This window comes from Bubalus bubalis, chromosome 11, assembly GCF_019923935.1.
Source record: "Bubalus bubalis isolate 160015118507 breed Murrah chromosome 11, NDDB_SH_1, whole genome shotgun sequence".
NCBI classification, from domain to species: Eukaryota; Metazoa; Chordata; class Mammalia; order Artiodactyla; family Bovidae; genus Bubalus; species Bubalus bubalis.
Window position 1 is genome coordinate 24,520,333 of NC_059167.1, and position 23,577 is coordinate 24,543,909.

Consider the following 23,577-nt stretch of genomic DNA (forward strand, 5'->3'; position numbering starts at 1 on the left):
CAGTACGTGAACTGAGAACTTCCAGATGTTCAAGCTGGATTAGAAAAGGCGGAGGAACCAGATATAAAATTGCCAAGATCAGTTGGGTGATAGAAAAAGCAAGAGAATTCCAGAAAAACATCTACTTCTGTTTCATTGACTATGCTAAAGCCGTTCATGGTGTGGATCACAACAAACTTTGGAAAATTCTTAAAGAGACAGGAATACCAGATCACCTTACCTGCCTCCTGAGAAATCTGTATGCAGGTCAAAAAGCAACAGTTAGAACTGGACATGGAACAATAGACTGGATCCAAATCGGGAAAGGAGTACATCAAGGCTGTACATTTTCACCCTGCTTATTTAACTTATATACAGAGTACATCCTGTGAAATCCTGGGCTGGATGAAACACAAGCTGGAATCAAGTTTGCCAGGTGAAATATCAATAACCTCAGATATGCAGATGATACCACCCTTATGGCAGAAAGCGAAGAAGAACTAAAGAGTCTCTTGATGAAAGTTAAAGAGGAGAGTGAAAAAGCTAGCTTAAAACTCAACATTCAAAAAACTAAGATCATGTCATCCAGTCCCATCACTTCGTGGCAAACAGATGGGGAAACAATGACAGACTTTATTTTCTTGGACTCCAAAATCACTGCAGATGGTGACTGCAGCCATGAAATTAAAAGATGCTTGCTCCTTGGAAAAAAAGCTATGACAAACCAAGAAAGTATATTAAAAAGCAGAGATATTACTTTGCTGACAAACGTCCATCCAGTCGAAGCTATGTTTTTTCCAGTAGTCATGTATGAATGTGAGATTTGGACTGTAAAGAAATCTGTGCGCCAAAGAATTGATGCTTTTGAACTGTGGTGTTGGAGAAGACTCTTGAGAGTCCCCTGGACAGCAAGGAGATCCAACCAGTCCATCCTAAAGGAAATCAGTCCTGAATCATTGGATGGACTGATGCTGAAGCACCAATACTTTGGCCACCTGGTGCGAAGAACTGACTCATTAGAAAAGATCATGATGCTGGAAAAGACTGAAGGCAGGAGGAGAAAGGGATAACAGAAGATGAGATGGTTGGATGGCATCACTGACTCAATGGACATGAGTTTGAGCAACCTCTGGGAGTTGGAGATGGTTAGGAAAGCCTGGCATGCTGCAGTCCATGGGGTTGCAAAGAGTCTGACATGACTGAGCATCTGAACTAAACAGAACTGAACTGAAGAAGAAGGAAGAAAGGGACAAAAAAATATTTGTAACAATAATGACTCAAAATTTTCTCAAACTAATGTCAGATGCAAACTACAGATCCAGAAATAGAGAATATCAAGTAGAATATTTGCCAATAAAGCTATACTTAGGCATAACATTTCAAACTACAGAAAATTAGTGATTTAAAATAATTTTAAAAGAAGCCAAAGGGGAAAAAAAAACTTACCTAAACAGAAACAAAATAAAGGATTACATTTGATTTCTCCTTAGAAATCATGCGAACAAGAAGAAAGTGGAGTGAAACATTTAAAGAGTTGAGAGAAAAGAAAAACCAACTCACAATACTATGTGAAATTATGCTTCAAAATTGCAGGACAGGGACTTTCCTGGTGGTCTAGTGGTTAGGAATACACCTTACAATGCAGGGAACACAGATTTGATCACTGGTGGCTCAGACAGTAAAGAATCTGCCTGCAATGCAGGAGACCTAGGATTGATCCTTGGATTGGGAAGATCCCCTGGAGAAGGAAATGGCAATCCACTCCAATATTCTTGCCTGGAAATATTCATGGACAGAGGAGCCTGGTGGGCTCACAAAGAGTTAGACACAATTGAGGAACTAACACTTTCACTGTCAGGGAGTTAACATCCCAAAGGCCTCCAAACAACTAGGCTTGCGCACTGCAACTACTGAGCCCACATCCCATGCTACAACTAAGACCTGACGCAGCCAAAAAAAGTGCAGGTCAAACAGAAACTGAGGGGATCTGCTGCCAGTAGATTTGCAAGAATTACAAGACTTGTTAAAACAAGTTCTTTAGAAATGTCCATGTCTGTATAACTGAGTCAATCTGCTATACAGCAGAGATTGGCAGAACTTTGTAAATCAATTATCTTTTAATTAAAAAAAAAAAAGTTCTTTAGCGAGGAGGGAATCAGAAACTCTACATAAAGGAAGGAAGAGCATAAAAGAAGGAATAAATTAAGGGAAATAAAAACTTTACATGTGAAGTAGTATGATGTTACTTGAAAGTAGACTTGGATTAGCTGTAAATGTATATTGCAAACTCTAAGGCAATCACTAAAAAAAAGTAAAAAATAAGAAGTTTAATCTATATACTAAGAAAGGAGGAAAAAAGGAATCACATTAAAATCTCAGTTACAATCACAAATGGCAGAGAAGAAAAAGACTGGAAGATAAAAACAGGGAAAAAAAAGGACAAAAGTTAGAAAACTGTAACATATTGTAGACATCACTCCAATTATACTCAGAATCACTTTGAGTATCAATGGCCTAAATGCATCAATTAAAAGACAGAAATTGTCAGAGTGGATTAAAAATATGACCCAAGTATATGTTGTGTACAAGAAATCCATTTTAAATATAAAGACACATATAGATTAAAAGTAAATGGATACAGAAAAATGTACTATGCTAACATTAATAAAAAAAAAAGCAGGAGTAGCTATATTAATTTCAGATAGAGCATACTTCAAAGCCAGGAATGTTATCAGGGATAAAGGACATTACATAATGAAAAGGGGATCAATTCTACAAGAAGATACAGTGATCTTTAACGTGTGTGCACCCAACAACAGTGTCAAACTATGTAAGGCTAAACTGCAAAATTGCAAAGAGAAATATATGAGTCCACTATTTTACTTAGACACCTCAAGCTCTTGTCAGAAATGGACAGATACAACTCTGAAAAAATCAGTAAGGACACAGTTCAACTCAACACTATCATCAATCAGCTGGGTATAATTGACACCTAAACAAACTTCATCCAACAACAGCAGAAAACACATTCCTCTCAAACTCACATGGAGCATTCACCATGATAGACCACAATCTGGGCCATAAAATACATCTTTATAGATTTAAAAGAATAGAAATTATACAATGTTTACTTTCAGACAACAATGAAATTAAACAAGAAATTAAACTTCTTCAATAACAAAAAGATAACTGAAAATCCCCAAATGCTAGTAAAGAACACTCCTGTAACTAATAAGTGATTACAGCAAGACTACGGGATGAAAAGTTAATACACAAGAGCAACTTGCTCTCCTATATATTTGCCAGTAACAAACAACAGAAACTTGAAATTAAAAATAGAATACCATTTACATTAGCACCTCCCATAAAGAAATACTTAACTTAGGTATAAGTCTAACAAAATATGTATAAGTTCTATATGAGGAAAACTACAAAACCCTGAATGAAATAAATAAATGGATCAAAGAAGAAACAAATAAATGGACAGATATTGCATATTCATGGACAGGAAATCTGAATATTGTCAGTTCAGTGATTCAATGAAAATTCAATGCAATCCAAATAAAAATCCCAGCAAGTCATTTTATGGATATCAATAAACTGATTCTGAAGTTTATATGGAGACACAAAAGTTTTTAAGTAGCCAACATAATACTTAAGGAGAACAAAGTTGGAGAGCTGATATTAACTGACTTTGAGACTTATAGATACTATAAAGCCATAGTAATTAAGATGGTGTGGTATTGACAAAAGAACAGGTAAACAGATGAATGGAAAGAACAGAAGAACCTAAATACAATCAATGAATCTTTGACAGAGGAGCAAAGGCAACACAAAGGAGAAAAAAAAAAGTTTTCCAGCAAATGGTACTAGACATCCATCCACATGCAAAAACTGAATTTAGACACAAGATATAGACTGTTCTTCCTTGTAAAAATTAGCTCAATATGGGTTACAGAACAAATTACTAACCACAAAAACTATAAAACTCCTAGAAGTTGACATAGGAGAAAACATAGATGACTTGGCTGCAATGACTTTTTGAATGTAACTTTTAGATACAAGGGCATAATCCATGGAAAAAAATAATTGATAAGCTGGACTCATTAAAATAATTGTTTATACAATGAGAAAGAATCAAATTTGAAATTTCAAGATGTACAAACTCCACTTTAAAAAACTTTACTGAAGTATAATTTACATATAATACTCAATTCATTTGCCTATAATGCCATAAGATCTTTTTTCTGTGGTATTTTACAGTGTTACTATAATGTGAGTAGGTATAGATTATTTTTATTCATCTTGCTAAAGACTTGTTTGGATTTCCACATCTGGAAGATTGATGCCTTTCTGGAGTTTGAGATTCTTTTTGGTATTATATGATATTTCAATCTTTTTATTCATTCTCTACTATCTTCTTCTGAACTTTAAGTATATTTTATATTTTCTTACTCTATCATCCATGATTAACTTTTACTTCCTTTTTATGTCACTGTAAATATGAGCTACATTATGGATAATTTCTTCCAATAGTTTTACCTGTTTCCTTAACTGCCTCTTCAACTGTATATAATCTGCAGTCTAACCCATCTATTAAGTTTTAAAACTTTCATTATTATATTTTACATGTCCAAAATTGACATCGCCAATATTTCTAAAGAGAAATCTGCTCCTGATCTTATTGCGGATTCCTTGTATATGATGAGTATCTTTTCTCTTGATGCTTTCAAGATTCTCTATTTTTGGCTTCTGACAGATTATTATATGGATTTCTTTCCACTTTTGTAGTTGGAGTCTGCTGAGTATCTTGGATTTACAGATTTGTATCTTGCATCAAATTTGGGAAGTTTTTAGTTATTAATCTTCAAATAATCCTCTGCCCTTTTTTCCCTTTCTTCTCCTTCTGAGACTCCTACAAAGCATGGTCTAGTGGTGTTAGACCAAGAACTTAATGGTGCTTCACAGGTCCCCTGGGCTCCGTTCACTTTTCTTCAACAGTTTTTTTTTCTTTCTTTCTGTTCCTCAGACTTAACAGTTTCAGTAGCTCTATCTTGAAGTTCATTGACTCCTTTCTCTGGCTTCTGAAATCAGCATCTGAATCCCTTTAGTGAAATTTTTATGTCAGTTGTGTTTTTCAACTCCAGAATATCTTCTTGCCTTTTAAAAAATTATCTCATTATTGATATTTACATTTTGCTCATATCATTTTCTTGATTTTATTCACATCTTCCTTTAGTATTTTGAACATCTTTAAGACAATTGTTTTAAAAATCTCTGTCTAATAAGTTTACCATCTGGTCATCCTCATGAGTCTTTTCTGTCAAAATTTTTTTTTCTCTTTTAATGGGCCACATTTCTGTTTTTTTTTTTTTTTATTTTTTAAAATATCTTGTATTGTTATTGTTGAAAACTGAACATCTGAATCTTGTAATGTGGTAATTCTAGAAATCATATTCTCCTCCCATCCCTTCAGATCTTGCTCTATTTTTGATTGTTGTAGAGTGTTTCTTTGTTGGGATCAGCCTGAGGTGTAAACCTAAGGTGATCCCAGGTGTTCTCTGAATCTGCATTTCTCTTTAGGCATGTGCAATGACTTTTTAAATTTCCTTTTGTAAGTGTTTGCTCTTGGGTATCCTAATCCTTAAATATCTGGCTTCCAAAAGGGGGAAAAGAGAAAAGTCTAGGGGACATTAAAAAAAAAAAAAAAAAAAAAAAAGGCACTGTCCCTTTAATTCTCCTTGAAGTAATTTCATTTGGTGGAAATTACAACAATGGTAATCTGCCTTTGTCTGTATCTCTACAATGCAAAGCAATAATTTACAAATAAAACCTAGATCCCTAATATTTGACAGATGAGGTTCTAGTTGCCCACTCTGTCTCCCACAAGCAAGCTAGTGTTGGCTGCCTGCCATGCAGTTAGGGGGTTGGGGAGTACATAGATACTACTATTGGGGGCAAAATTGATTAAAATTAACCACAATTTACCAGCCAAACCAACCCCTGGAAGCTGCCAGCCTTTCAATATACTCAAGATATCCAAAACTGTTGTCTTAGATTCTGTTAGTCCAAATGTTGTCTAGGTCAAGAAATGGATTCCTTTCTATCGTCTTCTTCCCAGTTCCCTTCTACAGCCTCTTATAAACTAAGTATATTTTATTTTAGGTTAAAAAACAGAAGCACTTCAAAATGGCAATACTGTTTTTCACAGTTATTATTTTAAATGATCCATGCCATTTTAACATGTTTTAAAAAATACTTAGGATAACTGAATTCACTGCTATAAAAATTTAAATCCAATGTATTTTCCTTAAATATATTTTCCCTTAAAAAACTTTTTAACAATAGTTGTGTGAAACCATTTTTGGCACCAAATGCAAAGAGTTAACTGCTCCCCAATAGCAGTGCATGTGTCTGAGTGTTTATGTTCAGTCATGCACTAGATGAGGCTGAGATCAAATTGGCAATAAATCATGGGAAAAATGATTAGTCCTACTTCACACATTAAAAACTAACTAGAGACTTCATCTCCTACTTCAGAAGATAGAGACACTATGGAAAATTACATGTAATAAAAAATAAGCTGAATATTTAAAACAATTGAAAGATGGGTTATTAAGTATTACAACAGTAAATCTCTTTATAAAATTAAAAACTGCTTATTACTTTTTCCTTTTACAAATTTAGATATTCATATAGTAGTTTTTCTTCGTGAGGAAATCTATATAGGACCTCATAACATTTCCATGAGCTATGTGGAGTCACTGAAAAACTAAGTAGAGATTACAAATCAAGTTAATGACTGAACTGAGAATAAAACAAGGATAAATTATGCCTCAATGTGTAACCACAGTGGTTGCTCTATTACTGTTAACGACATTTAGAACCAAAAGTATTTGATCTCTTTAAAAAGTGAGTAGGGCATAAATTATAGATTTGGGAGCTTATATGCTACAATTTTGTGGGCAATTCAATTAGCTACTAGGACTGGAAGTGCTAAACTTAGCTGAATAAATTCCCAAGGTCACCTGGAGAGTAAATGCTAAGTTATAAAGTAAAAGATCTGATTTTTAAAATAGAGTTCTTTCTCCATGAGTGTTGACCAAGATAGCAGAACCTTAACTAAGGCTCTCCTATTGATTGTGGGGAAAATATCAAAGACTGACTATCTGAGAACTCTGAACATAAATAATTGCAGATAGACTGGGGACAGAAGTCAGAACTTGAATAATAACACTGATTGGGGCTAATTCCAGTTACAGAGCTGTACTACTATGGTCATGATGGTATAAGCAGAAGAACCCAGTAAGAAGACATATCTATCTGGCTAAAGTCTAGAAGTGTGAGTGGGAAGAAGCTCTGTTATTTTTTATTTTTTCCTTTTCTTTTGCCTTTGCCCTGAAGGTGGTCCAATTGTGTGAAACTGCATAATAGCACAGGGGATTAATACTCTACAAGAAATATCTTCTATTCCCAGTTTCCTTAGCTAGAAGCTATTTCTTGTAGAGCAGTAACTGGGAACTGCAGAGCACAGCAAAATGCTTAGAGAGGAGACAGCTGGTGAAGGTGGATTTCTTAATTCTGAGAATGAACTGACACAAGTCCCAGGCTTACTCCTGAGCTAAGCATGTGTGACAGACTCAAAGAAGTATAAGAAAGGTTTAAAAAATATATATATACTCCACTGCCCAATTCTCAAGCTAATTCCTAAATCGTTCATGTGCTGGCAGACCCAAACACAATAGCAAAGGCTGATTCACCATCCATGTAAGGTGAGACAGAATTTTCAACATGAATCCAATCAGATTGGTTGCTAAAACTAGCTAACAAACTCTCTCCAGAGAATTTTAACAGAGGCCAGAGGTTTAAAAGATAATACTCAAAATGTCCAGGGTATAATCCAGTATTACTCAACATAGAAAGAAATCAAGAAAATCTGACCACCTATTAGAGAAAAAGAAAATCAACAGATGTCAACTCCAGGGTGATTCAGATATTGGAGTTTCAGAAAAACAACATTAAGCAGCAACTATAAAACCATTTTCCATGAAATAAAGGTCAACCCTTCTGAAATAAAAGCAAAGATAGAAGTTCTTAGAAAAGAAATAGAGCCATAAAAAATAGCTGAATATAAATTTTAGAACTGAAAATACTGCAACTGTAATTTTAAAATTCACTGCCTAGGCTCACAGGCAAAATTAAGATGAAAGAGGAAAAATGTCAATGAACTTGAAGATAGATTAACATAAACAATCTGAAGAATAGGATAAAAATGAGTTTTAAAAAAAGTGAACATCAGAGACCTGTGATACATTATTAAAATATGTGCAATTCATGTCACAAAAGTACCAGAAGTAAATGAGAAAGAGATACGTACAGAAAAAGAAAAAATCTGAAAACTTAATGGCTAATTCCCAAATTTGGTTAAAGACATAGTTTTAAAAGAAACTCTTTTAACCCAAAAGCATAAACTCAAAAAAAACAAAAACAAAAACAAAAAAAACCCACATCCAGATACATAATAATCAAATTGTTGAAATCAAAGATAAAGAAAAAATATCTTCAAAGCATCCAGAGAATAAAAAATAACACATATAAGGAAATATCAATTCAAATGGTTGTGGATTTCTCCATAGGAACTATGGAGCCAGAAGAGAGTGGAATAACACTTTTTTAAATGCTGAACTGTTAATCCAGAATTCTATATCTAGTGAAAATATCCTTCAGGAATAAAGGTTAAGATAAAGACATTTCCAGATGAATGAAAGTATTAAAAGGTTTTGCTAGCACACTCGATCTAAGAACTGGAACTCTGAACCAGTAACAACACAATGGTGATCAACACTTAAACTTACTCTGAATCAACTGTTCTAAGCACTTAAATGGACTTGTTTACTTAATTCAAGAAGGCTGGTACTATTAACATCCTCACTGTAGAGATGAGAAAAAGAAATACGTGATATAGCTAGTAACAGAGCCAGAATAGAACCCAAGCAATCTTGAGTTCAGAGACGATGCTCTTAACCATTACTTACTACAATCTTCCAACTTGTTAAAAAAAAAAACAAAAAAAAAACCTGGAAAATATTACATTAACGAAATAGATGGAAGCCATTTAAACAGATTAAGTAATTTTACTTAAGTAAATAATTAAATAATTATTATATTATTAAATTGTTAAGTATTAAATAGGAAGGCAAGGCACCAACTTGATGTATTACTTTATCCTGAAAAATATTCTATTAAAACTAGGATGAAACATCAAGTTAGCAATAGTAATCATAAAAATAAACCCTTTTTTGAGTACTTACTATGTGTCAGAAATTGTTTTGGAGCTGAGGATGTAAAATGAATAAGATAAAGCAGCTGATCTTAACACAAATTTGTATTTTATACAAATTAGGTAAAACAGACAAGAAAGTAAATGATTATAACATAGCATGTGCTACAACATAAGCATGTACAAAGCCTCAAGTACATACAAGGCAAAAATTCTATAGAAAGGAGGCATCAATTTAATCAAGGCTATTAAAAAAAATTTTTTTTAATGCTTTCAAAAGCACAAAAAAATAAACATTAAGGGAAACAGCCCATAATTCCTTTTCCATAACTCATGTGGACTACTATCTCTGTTTCAATTTTGTAAATAAATGCTCAGTTAATAGGTAATGGAAATAAAAGTCAGAAGAATCTGTTACCATGCTGTATATACGTTTTAATTTTCAAAGCCTTCAGCCTAAGAGTGATGAACTCATTCCAAAATACTTAAAATCAGCTCCTATTAATTTATTTTCATTCACTGGGCAGGCCGGTACTCAGTAATTATGTGAATTTAGAAGGCAGAGGAGACATTAATCCAGAAAATTTTTCAATAAGGCAAAAGCGCTGTTTCTATACTGGATCAGGAAAGCTACATTCAGTTTAAGAAGTTACCTTAACAGTTATAAGGAAAAAGTTCTCCAGATAAACGGGGGATCCTTAAGGTAAGGACCATGTCTTACTTTTCTTTCCACACTTAGTATTCCTAATGGCTAATACAAGGCCTGACAAATAGATTATTTTGAATAATAATAATTCAAGAGTTTGTTGAATTAGATTTTTATTATAAAGTAATTAGCAAGAGATGAAGTTTAATTCTATCTTGACTATATTCCTTGCATACCAAGAAAGAGTTCTTATATTCAAGGACTACTACTTAATTCCATAGAGAAAAGGAACCAGAGGTGACCTGTGATCTCCCATGGGCAGGTACTATAAGGGTGAAAAAAGAACAGCATAAGAGAATCAGTGTAAGTTTGTTAAAGACTAGCAAGGACTTTTAAATTAAAAATATCAAGTTACTTTAGTTCTTTTCTTGGTCTTATTATATGAAATTTTATAATATAGTACTTGTAACAGGAAAGAAAGTACAGTAACTGATGACCCACTCACTTTTCCCTGTAGCTGCGCTTCAAGTGCCTGCCACTTATAGGATACAAACTTAGTCTAAGTAACAGAAAGGGCATTATAACTCATTCTATGCATTAAATAGACATATTTACTTTTATATTCATTTTGCAAACAGGATCAATAAACAACTGTAAATAATGATAGAGAAATCCTGCCAATTATAAAGTTACTATGTATTTTCTAGACTGCTCTGAGATCAACTATGTAAATCAAAGGTCATTAAATCAACAGATTCTCACTAAGTTGACAGTTCTGTCTTTACCTTAAATGATGTCTGTTGTTCCCGTTACAGGGGATTTTAATCTAATAATTACTAAAATAATAAAAAATAACTAAACTATCAAATTGAGGATGGATGTCACCACGTAGGTCAATGAATCATAGTTTTAAATATACTAATTTAATATACTAGCCTTCTCTGGTGACTCAAACAGTAAAGAATTTGCCTGCAATGGAGGAGGTCCAGGTTCTATCCCTGGATTTGGAAGATCCCCTGGACTAGGAAATGGCAACCCACTCCAGCATTCTTGCCTGGAAAGCCCACGGACAGAGGAGCCTGGCGGGTTACAGTCCATGTGGTTGCAAAGACTCTGACACAACTGAGTGACTAACACTTTGAACATATATTACTGATTTTCTTTTCATGACCATACATCAATATGCCTATTTACAAACGGAAATTAAGTTTCTAACCTGTAAACACCTATTAAAAGACTCTATTGCTTAGTTTTATTAAATTAGGATTTAATGACAACTAAGGAAAATTAATTGATGACTATAATCTCAAAAAAAAGAATATATTGCATCTTAAAAAACTGGACTCTTCTTGGGGTTATAATTGATTACTTTCAGCAGTAATATGATATTTTCTAAGTTTCAACATAATATGCAAAAAAATAAAATAAAAAAGGATAAAGAACTTGAAGGAAACTGTGGCCAAGATTTAGACAGGATGCTGAGACTTTGGGAGGTGGGGGCAGAATTAAGTGGTATGACTATAAAGCTTCTTAGGTTTCTCAGTCTATTGTAGTGATTACTGGTGTGGAATTAATTTTCTTTGCACCACTTTGGTGACTTTCTTACCTAGAGAGCATGCCCAGAGGTGTAACATTAAGTGATCCCATCAGCATTGCCAGGGCCATCCCTGGTGCTTCCCGTTCTATTACTTCTTTTGTGGCCTGTAATTAAAGATTAAATAGCAGACTGAGTGAAATTAACCAAAAATAAGGAAGGCAGAGTAGCAAAATTAACTTAAAAAATAATTATAGATCATGCTATCTATTAATATAAACCATACTTTGTAGTGCTCCAATTTTTTCTTTAAGGCTTAAAGATTCAATTCTTTGGGACCACTGAATAAAAGCTGAAAACCAGGACATCGAGGGAACTTTTATATTAGTAGATCTTTCTTATCCCTTATAACTCAGAAGTGTTTGACAGCAATCTCATCTTGCTTAATAACCTTAATTTTAAAATTAAGCCTCAGGTTGTTAAAATGGCTCAACAGATTTTCACAGAACAAGAAATCTGGGTATTTTTCTTTGTCTATTACTCTTGAAATAATTAGTCCCTAAAAACCTGAGAACCCCTTGTATCTCTCCTAGCTCGATGATTTTATGATATAATACAGGGAACTCAACAAATCATCAAGTCAATTTTCTCCATAAATAGGGTAGAAGAAAAACTCTAGATTCTTTTCCAAATCTTCAATATAAATTATATACCTGTTTTAAAAAGGAATTAATAAAGTGATAGGCTTTAAGTATATAAGTTTTAAGATAGGGCATTCTTAAGTATGGTTAAATATGGAATAGGTATTGAAGGCAAGAAAATTTCATTTTCTAAAGGTCAACCGAAATATGTATATATTATCATAATGTGATGGTAAAGATAAGCTTTATGCTAAAGTTGGGAGTGAAGTACATGATTTAATTCATTTCTAATCCTCTTTTTACATATGTACCACGCTATAATAATTGGGAGCAACACAGGAAGAAAGCTTGCAAAATAAAGTATTATAGTAAATAAGAAGAAAGGCAAACAAAATAAAAAGCAAGTTATGGAAAACAGAGTGAAAGGTTGATATTTCAATATTTCATTAGAAGTAGAGTGATCATCCTAAATAAGGCCATTGCTCTAGGCAACCTTTACATTGATAAGTGTCTCATCTAGCCTAATAACCTACATTTTAAAATGAAGGCGCAGGTTGCTATAATAGTTCAATAGATTGTCAGAGTAAGAAATCTGGGAAGAGCAGTTAAAATGTGTCACTATGTGTTACATCCAGTTGATGTTATAAACAAGCTTTTAAGATGCATATAAATTACTTAGTTATATAGGATAAAGGATTAACAGATGATATTATCTACTGGTTCACTGAATCCCAGCATAATATAATATTTAATAGTCTCAGAAATTTTAAAGAAAAATTAACACTAACATAATGCTTTTCAACAAAACCTGCTTTATAAATAAAGGGCCAGCAGGAAGGAAAAATGGACATTCTTAAATTCTTAAGTTTGGAAGTTAACCACTTTTATTAAAATATACAGCTAAAATTTGTTCAGCTAGTATACAGAGTCTACCCCCATGTTTTCCAAATTCAATAAATCTGGTATGATTTTGAGGTCTCCAGGGAAGAAAGTCTATTTCCATGTTAAAATTGCTTTACTGAAGCTTACAACTTCTTCGGAACCTTAAAATCTTAAAGCCCTAAAAAATCAAGAAAGGCATGTTACTGAGAACGATCTTAAGAGAGCTCTTTGCATAGAGTTTATATTGATTTCATTATCTGTTTGAAAAAGTCACCTAAGCAATGTCTGACATTTCATGAATTTGTAGGTCCACATAAAGATGATGTACTCCAAAGTAGAGTAGCATGCTTTATTTAAGGACAAGGAAGAAAATATCAACAGATAGCTAAGAGGAAGTCTTTCACTTAGACACTTCAAAGCACAGCATTTATCCATCCATACAACAAATACTTATTAAGCATCTACTATGTACTAGGTAGAATTCTATGCAATGATACTGCAACAGTGAATAAAACAAACTTATACAAGTATGTAAACTCACTGTCATCTAGTATGTGAAAAATTAAATTGACAAATTACATATGAGAATTACCTAAAGGACATGCAATTCATTCATTTTTCTAGATCCTCTAAGATATACCATGGATTTGGCTAGACCATGATGGTCTACTTGGAAAGGCTTGTCCCAATTTTAAAAGAATTGTTTTATTGGACTTTGCTTTTGTAGTATGGAGTGGGATACAATTAAATGGCTTGGCAAAACTCATATTTATTAGGAAGTATTTGAGGCAATTGCTCACCACACTACACCAAGGTCTTCTTTAGAAGAAATTCTTTAAGTATCACAACTAGAAATGGTCATTCTTTTATGATACCAGTTTGTTTTTAAAATTATAATGATTGTGAATCAAGTTATCCTTGAGAAAAGAGACAAATTTATGAATTTTTTTAAAGTAGGCTTACTGAATACATGGGGCTTCCCTGGCAGCTTAGACAGTAAAGAATCTCCCTGCAATGCAGGAGATCCAAGTTTCTTGCCTGAGTTGGGAAGATGCCTTGGAGAAGGTAATGGCTACCTACAACAGTATTCTTGCCTGGCGAATTCCATGGACAGAGTAGCCTAGCGGGCACAGTCCATGGGATTGCAAAATGTCAGACACGACTGAGCAACTAATACTTTCACTGAACACAATCTAATTTCGTCTTATTCTTCCTTGCCCTATTTTTCCACATTTATCTTACTAAAAATTCTGCTGTGTTTTGTGTATTTGGCTAAGTCATCTTAAATATTTTATAATGTATCAGTAAATATATGGATGAGAGATGGATGAACGTATGTATTCTTACACAGAGGACTTCCTCTTTTCCAATGTAATTTAGGAGAGACAGCTAATTCTTTCCCAAGACTTTCTACAGAATGTTGGCCTATAGACATAAATCTTGCACAGCTGAGAACATAGGAGGAAAATACATGTAGAGCAGTGATGCCACTGAAAGGCATTGGTGCAGACTGAGGAGGGAGACTCTAGGACTAGACACAAACCAATGCTTTTGCTTATATTTTCTTAAATAATGCGCAAATATAGTTTTTCTTACATCTACATCAAATGTATCTTTTCCCTGTTTGGTGTAGCAAAATGATCAACATCTGTGAAGTCAGACAATACCACCACATTGCTAAGGTCCTGAGAGTATGGACTGGATCTGGTGAAGCCCCTACCATAGTGGCCAACATATAGAATACATACTCAATCAATATTTGTTGAATAAGAGGAGTGAATAAATGAACCCATATAGCTTTGAAATCTGGCCTTATCACTTACTTGCTTTGTAATTAGAACAAAATATTTTACCTCTCTGAGCTTCGGTGTACTTACAAACAAAATGGAGCTAATAATTAAGCATACCTACATTTTATGAGAATTAAGTTACATGAGTAAATCACCTAGCATAGAGTAGGTATTCGATACTCATCAATTTTCTCTAGGCCTCTGATTTCCAATCTTACATCTTCATAGTTTTTATTATACCAGTTAGAAAAGAGATACAATTCAAAAATCCAGAAACCAAACCTAGCAACAGTGGTTGAGAACCAAAGGTGAGGGGAAAGAGAAGAGAGAGCAAGAACCCAAAAATAAGAACATTGGCAGTGGTGGGCAGGAAGATGAATACTGAAATCACGGTATCTAAAGGAACAAACAGCCAAACAAAGTAGAGATTAGAAGAATAAACAGGAGGGCACGAGCTGGGTAGAAACATTTGTGAACTGTAAATGGGAAGGCTCAACTAGAAGGCAAAGAGCAGGAAAATAAAAGTTAATTTGGAATAAAATAAGAAAAAATATCTGTATAGTTATTAGAAAATCCAAATAGAATAGTAGTTCTAACAATTGTAGCTTTATTCCTTTGATCATATATACTAGGATGATACATATAGATAAAAGAAGGTTATTAGTATCTATTAACAAGTAGATAACAAGCAATCATTATCTATTCACAATCAATGGCAAAAGAGATGCCATTAAAAGTATGAAATCATTTTTCTTATTAATATTTAGCTTAAGTTGTTTCCCACTTTATTATTAATTTGATTACCACATTCTTTTTATCCTTGAGAAATAGTAGAAATTTATACTCTTACTTCAGATATAACCCTTTTTGCACTAGTAGATTCCGAAACAATGAGGTTTACTTAGATTTACCTTTTACCTACACTCTTTAAATAAGACATTTTATTTTTAACTTTTAGATACTTGCTAAACTTTGAAGGTTGCAACTTCCATGGAAAATCACTTATTGTGATCTTTTTCTTTTACCCTTGACACTTTGAAGATAACATTAAAGTCAAAAAGATGCTTCAAAGACTGCTCAAGTTGCAGACAAAAAAAAAAAAAAGGGTGTCATAAATAATGATTCCATAGCCCAGGGAACCTGTCAACGAAGTCTGGGTCCATTTTTACCTTCATAGAAAAAAATCACTTTGAAAAATGTTATTGCCAACAGGCAATGATGTTCAAGTATGCACAGAACATACAATAGGTAAATGTAAATGTGTAGAAATTCCTTGTATGTATGGTGGTAGTAAAAAATCACACAGTAGAGTGCTTTTATTTTTACAGACATACTTTAGTTAATTAGGTATACTTTGTACATAAATATTTACATAATTGTTACTTAAGCATACAATTTCCTAACAATTACTACAGAGTCTTCTGCTAAATACACAATTTTAAATAACAAAGACTATCTTTGAAACACTATTAAACTTGCTAAGCTCTCCAGGTGGAATATGATTACAGCAGTGGTTCCCAAACTTGAGTGTGCGCCAGGATCCCACAGAAACCTTGCTACACAATGACTGCTGGGCCATGCCCAGGGATTTTGATCCAGAACGTATAGTCGGGGTCTCAACATTTTCATTTCTAACAAGTTTCCAGGTTATGTTTGTGATCCTGGTCAGAGGACTATACTTTGAAAAACACACTGCAGACAGGAGAAATGAGATAGATTAATGATAATGTGCACAACTTGCTGTAATATTCATAATCACCTTATATTCAATTTTGTAAAACAGACTGAAATAAATTTAATGATCCTTCATCAGAGCAAAATATAGACCTTAGTGAGGAGATAAATTAGATAAAAATACGCAGTTTAATGCCAACTAATTAAACTTGCCTGACTCTATTCACTAATGCCAGCCAACTACATAAATTTTATTTTACACTTTAAAAAATGGTTATAATAAACAATCCATATCTTGTCCCTATAAGTATCCCAGGGTACAGAGAAGTTATTTTTAATATATTTTTCCCTCAGGACTATATCCAAGTGAAGTCGTTCAGGAGTGTCTGACTCTTTGCAACCCCATGGACTATAGCATACCACGCTTCTCCATCCATGGGATTTTCCAGGCAAGAGTACTGGAGTGGGTTGCCATTTCCTTCTCCAGGGACCGTCCCGACCCAGGGATCGAACCCGGGTCTCCTGCACTATAGGCAGACGCTTTACCGTCTGAGCCACAAGGGATGAATAAAATTTACATAGAGGACTCTTAGGGATGTTCAAGGAACACAAATATAAATTTACTCTTTTCTCCCCTCAATTAAGAAGCACAGTGGAAGTACAAGTCACATTATTATAAAGGCAATTTCTATTTTAATTAACTGAAGACACTCATTTACATATTTCATTAATTTTATATTACTAATTACAAACATCTTTCAACCAATCACAACATATCAGTGAATCAACAATTTGACCAAATGCTTAAAGACTATTGCCACAAAGGAGAAGCTGCAACCAAGTAATGAAAATATTAATAGTTATTCCAGTTTTACTTAGGAGATATATACCTATTTGTAATGTATTTCTTTTTGGAGCTTTAGCTTTCTTAGATATTTACTATTCTAAGACTATTTCTTAGTCTTTTTCCACTCCTAGAAGAAGCAGAAAACTTTTCAAAATGGAGATACTCCATTATGTTTTTCAGTTAAAGCTATACAATACTTAAGTAAGATCTGGTTATACTGAAAAAATCAAAGGAGATGGTAAAATAAAAATCTAAGTACCACAGGCAAATTTATCTTCCAGTCTGTTCAATGAACATGTACTTTACAACAAGCATGAGATGCTGAGTGAAGAGTCTCTTGTTTCCAGTGTTCACCTCAGTTCCCATAAGCACCACCGAGTTAACATAACACCTGCTAGTTAAGATTTTAGTGTTTAAAGATAAGTATTTTTGTACATGGCATCCCAGGTGGCACTGTGGTTAAGAATCTGCAGAGGAGACGCAAGTTTGATCCCTAGGTTGGGAAAATCCCCTGGAGGATGAAATGGTAACCCACTTGAGTATTCTTGAACGGGAAATCCCAGGGCAGAGGAGCCTGGAAGGCTACAGTCCAGGGGGTTGCAAGGAGTCGGACATGCCTGAGCAATTGGACACATCTCTTGTATAACATGGCCCTAAAGCAAGCCAACCAATTTATCTAGCTCAACCATAGGATTTATTATAATGTTAGCTGTACAAATATATTGGGGGTGATTAAAAGATTTCTAAGTACTTTATGAAAACTCTTACCCCATTTGTTAACATTTAGATCCCAACCCTTGTTAAAGAACCAAGTTGAGTACATGTACAGAAGTAAGTACTCCTTGCTGCTGCTGCTAAGTCGCTTCAGTCGTGTCTGACTCTGTGCGACCCCATAGACGGCAGCCCACCAGGCTCTCCCGTCCCTGGGATTCTCCAGGCAAGAACACTGGAGTGGGTTGCCATTTCCTTCTCCAATGCATGAAAGTGAAAAGTAAAAGTGAAGTCGCTCAGTCATGTCCGACCCCCAGCGACCCCATGGACTGCAGCCTACCAGGCTCCTCCGTCCATGGGATTTTCCAGGCAAGAGCACTGGAGTGGGTTGCCATTGCCTTCTCCGAAGTACTCCTTAGTGGGTACTTATTGAGTACTTTCCTTACTCAGTGAGTACTTTTTCACATTATTTGTCTCATTTACCTAAATATTAATAATTTGATAGTCAAATTATCAAACAAATAAATAAGGTAACTCAAATGAGTGAACTATTTTTTGTAAGAGATTTTTCACAAGAATAGCATTTATCTTTATAGTCTAATAAGTAGTCTACAAATTGCACTACTTTTTATCTCATTACAGGAAAATGTGAGAAAATAGTGGTATTTCTACAGATTATTCACATTTTTATATATGCATTGCACATTTATTCATTTTTGGCATTATGTGAAAAACAATAAAGTTCATCTTTATTGTAAGTTGTTGGTTACGTCTTTTAATCTATAGAGAACAAAATATTATTAATTCATGCTCTTCAAAGGTTGATATATAGATATGGAAAAATACCCTGTTTCTCAAATGTGAAGAAAGATGAAGTAGAAAGATGATCCAGTTTGAAATTTCACTGAAAGGCTGTTGTCTGGTCAGTTAACTGGGGAATACATAACCCAGCCTCTTTATTCCAACTACTCTGGAATTCTGTTATTTTTAATGTTATTAGTGGTATATAATATAAGTAGAAACATAACAGAAGCTACATAAAAAAGCTACCTAAAAAGTCTACAGATTGGATTTCCACTTTATTAATGATCATACATAATTATTAAGTTTCCTCACAGCAGTGTTTTTAATGGTCATATAACAATATAAGTTAAGCTGTGCTCAAAAATCTTAGGTCAGAATAAAAGAAATAAGCTCCTACTTTAGGCTCATAAGTACTATTTGCAAATGACTCACTAACAACTGATTTTAGAAAAATTAAAACTTTGCTCTTTGCCTAAAGATACAATAATTCTCACTGGTGGATTCTTTAGAAAGCATCCACATTAGAAACATGTAATTATCACATCTGAAGTTCTTTTTCAACAAAACTAGATTTTTACCAAAACAGGCACTTGTGAAAAAGGGAGCGAAAGAAAAAAATGAGTGAGGTAAAGGAAGCAGAATAAGTGGAAGAACTGTTAAGAAAAGAGAAAAATCAAAAAATAGCTCATTCTTATTTTAAATATTATTATAAGGTGTTCTATTTTGTCTTCTCATACCACCCTCAGTTTTAAAATTACAGGCCAATTGGGAAATACGAAAATGGGTACAGTGCTTCTTAAAAGCAAAGAAACCCAATACCGCTACTGTACTGAGATAACCTTAACTTAGAAGAAGTCCAATAGTAAAGATGGGAGAAAAATCTACATCCATATATATCTGGAGACTATGACATGGTGTGCATGCGTGCATGCCAAGTCTCATCAGTTATGTCCTACTCTTTACGACCTTACGGACTGTACCCTGCCAAACTTCTCTGTCCATGGGATTCTCTACTCAAGAATACTGGAGTGGATTGCCATGATCTCATCCAGGGGATCTTCCTCACCTAGGAGTCAAACCTGCATCTCTTAATGCCTCATGCATTGGCAGGAGGGTTCTTTACCACTAGCACCACCTGGGAAGCCCAGGACATGCTGTAGCTTGAATTAAATAACTTGTTTTCTTATAGTTTTGCTCATCTAAAGATTCATTTTAAACCTAATAACCTCTCACTTTATGATTAGGCCTTTTATTCATTCTATAACCTAATCGTCTTCCATTATTCACATATTAAACAAATACCAGCTTTTGTTCCTATGCTTCCAGAAATTTATCTCTCTTTCTCAGCTTTCCATTTGTAAAAAGGGGCAATCATATTTGTTATCCTTCTTATAAAACTAAAGTGTTAACACAATAAAGCAGTTTTTAGTTAACTAAAAGGGTGTCATAATATTTTAATGCTAGTATGATAGTTAACATTATATATTAATACAACATAAATTTATAATGCCATGTAAAAGCTCTTATTTCTCTTACTACACTGAAAACATAAAAAGGAATACTATTACTAAGCAACATAATTCAATAATAGGAGAAATATTCACATCAGAAGGTTTTATTTATGATGCCTTTCTTACAAAACATCTATAGATATTCTCTATTTAAATACTTAACAGATTCCTATACTACGTAATACAGAAGAGATACTTTATTATCTTTTTGTAAGTGAAGAAACAGACCCACTAATAAATTTAATGAATAATGCAAAGCCAGTAAATCAATAAAACTTAAGCTTGTAGACTCCAATTCTGAAATTAATCCATTAAATCTAATCGCTATGTGCTTTCAGTTTAAAAAGCACTATACCCTATACAGACAGAGGAAGGATCTCTGTACTTTGTTTAAATGCTACAGAATATAAAAATGCATAGCACCATTCCTAACATGTAGCAAGTGCTTAACAAATGTTGAATACTGAGATTTGTACTAAAACACAAATCTAACGTCACCTATGTTGTGCAAGTTGCTATTATGCACTACAGTCAAAGAAAGTGTGAAAATTGAACAGCTCTCTCAGAAGCAGTATAGAAGTTATGGGCATGTTTGTTTTCGAATGTGTGTGAATTACCAGAAGATGTATGAAGAATGCAATATGCCAGCAATAATCTTGAAAACTTAATGAAGATTTATCAAGAAACAGCAGTTTTAGAGATACCAATTACCAGGAATATAGCCTTGGACATTACCATAAAACCTCCAAAGTAAATTGGGAAAAGAATGTGAGAAGATTTTAGATGTATTTTGAAGAAAGAAGAACTAACAGAACCTTCTGCATTTATGTTTTCACCCAAAGGCCAACAAAAAACAGCAATGTAATTATATACTTAAGCAAGATGGAAAAATGTAAGTATCCATAACTACCTGTGGTAAATAAATTGTTCAAACTGATAAGCCAAACAAATAAATATAATTTTTTTTAATTTCCATAACAACCATAAATTACAAATTAAGGCTGTAAAGGCAACATCAGCCTGACAAGAGGTCAGGATGGACTAAGATCCAGGATGCTGTAAAATAATGGAACACAAAGAGGCAACATTTGACTAAACTCAAATTAATGCTCTACTTCTAATATTTATCATAATCACTTAACACAAACAATTGTACTTTATAGCAGAAAAATTTACAAAAGTCTCAAAAAAGAAAGAATGAGAAATAAATAATTCAGTGAGTTACAACCTGGAAGACATTATTTATTAAATAAAATTGATATGTTAGACGAAAATATTTACCTTTATTATAATCGAAAAAAAAAAATCTCTTAACAAAGCACTTAAAAATAATGAGAGGCCCAATTTTGAAAAACTGTTCTAAAAAGAGGTGCAGCTATCCTATGCAAATGAAAAAGCAAAACCATAGAAATGGAAAAAAAGATCATAAAAATAAAAAGTTCTTAAAAAGGTAAATAATAGCTCTTATATCCACCCATAATTTGAAACATAAAATATTTTATCCTATAATTATGAGATTCCCCCAAGGAATCATAATTTACATGTGAGTGTACCCTTGTGTACAAACACAGGTATATACATACACACATATACATTTTTTTTGGTATGGAACTTTGGGCTGACATCGTAGAATCAGGATCTTTAGTTTAAGCTGTGAAGATCCCCAAATTTTTTCAGATCATCCAGACTATGGTACTTAGAATAACGTAGTTAACTATCCAAAAACCACCTATATTTCCTTCAAGTCTGAGATTTAGAAGTCAAAATAGAGTCTATCCTTAAATAAAAACACTTCATAAAACTGAGGATAATGTATATGCATGTATACACACAAGTACATGTCTCAGGACTAGAGTTGAGTTCTTAAGGTTAGGGTTATAGGCAACTGAATAGTTGACTTAATTAGGGCAGCTGGTCGGAATAGGAAGGAAGAAGTTAGTTCTACCTACTGAAATGAAGTGAAGTGAAAGTCGCTCAGTCGAGTCTGACTCTTTACAACCCCAGGGACTATACAGTCCATGGAACTTTCCAGGCCAGAATACTGGAGTGGGTAGCCTTTCCCTTTTCCAGGCCAGAATACTGGAGTGGGTAACCTTTCCCTTCTCCAGGCCATCTTCCAACTCAGGGATCGAACCCAGGTCTCCCGCATTGCAGGCAGATTCTTTACCAGCTGAGACTGGCACTAAGCAAATCCCATCACCTAATCAAGAATGAGTAGATAGAACCATTTCTACCAACATGTAGACAACATACACAAAAATACACACATATATACTCCTGAAGCTGCTCATGTATTGGGTTGGCCAGTACAACACTGCTTCTTTCAGTGCTACTTTGATGTTCATTTTAGCCCACATATATGCTTTATTAAGTGCCTACCTGTTCTCTATCTAAATTTTAGAACAAGTTTATTAAGAACAAGTGAACCTCAAAATAGACACTTCACACATATATGTCACAAAATGAAAACCTGTATAAAATAATTTCCAATATAACTTATTAATACTTTTAAGATATATTCTATTATCTGCTTTATTCCAATTCTGTTTAAAAGCCTGCTGTCATTCCTATGTAAGTGATCTGTCCTTTCTCTCTGGCTAGTTTTAAGATTGTTTTGTTTCTAAAGTTTTACTTTTACGTGGTTAGGCATCGATTTATTTCATTTATTCTTCTTGAGATACATTGTATCTTCAGGATCTGTAGATTCATGTTTTTTTCATCAGTTCTATAAATTTACAGCCATCATTTCTTTAAATCATGGTCTTTCCTCCATTCTCTCCTTTGGGGGGTTTTGATATATTTTGGACCTTTCATTTCACTCTCCATGCCCTATTTCTCTATTTTTCCCATTACATCATCTCTCTATGTGATAGTTCTGATATGAGATAATTTCCTCAGGTACATATTTCAGTATGCTAATTCTCTCTTCTACTGCTCCAATCTGCTGTTTTATCTGTCCTCAGATGTAAAATTTTTAACTTTTATTTTCTTATTTCTAAGAATCCCATTTTCTCCCCATTTGCTAATTCATAAATGATGGTCTCTTGTTATATTTTTATCTTTGCAAGTATGTCTTTGTTCTTCGGATATTTCATCATCCCCTAGTGAACCCTGGATCTCCAGGGACAGTTTGATATACTTCTGCTGTGTCTGTGTCCTTTCTGGTTTAGTATTTGTCCTAAACAAATTCCCCTAATATGAGCAACAAACAAGAATGGTTACCTGAGTCTTCTCTTACATTTTGTATTTGACAGTTCTAGCAGTCATCTTTTCACTCC

At 33.8% G+C, this 23,577-nt stretch overlaps 1 protein-coding gene across 13 annotated transcripts in view; it reads right to left on the reverse strand.

Annotated features, from left to right (window-relative positions):
- Positions 1-23,577, reverse strand: part of GPHN (gephyrin) — a 524,697-nt gene that overhangs the window by 247,199 nt on the left and 253,921 nt on the right. For all 13 annotated transcript variants that reach the window (XM_044924834.2, XM_044924835.2, XM_044924839.2 and 10 more), the window contains one exon: positions 11,512-11,606. In XM_044924834.2, the coding sequence (XP_044780769.1) occupies positions 11,512-11,606 (95 nt within the window). The remainder of the gene's footprint in view (positions 1-11,511; positions 11,607-23,577) is intronic.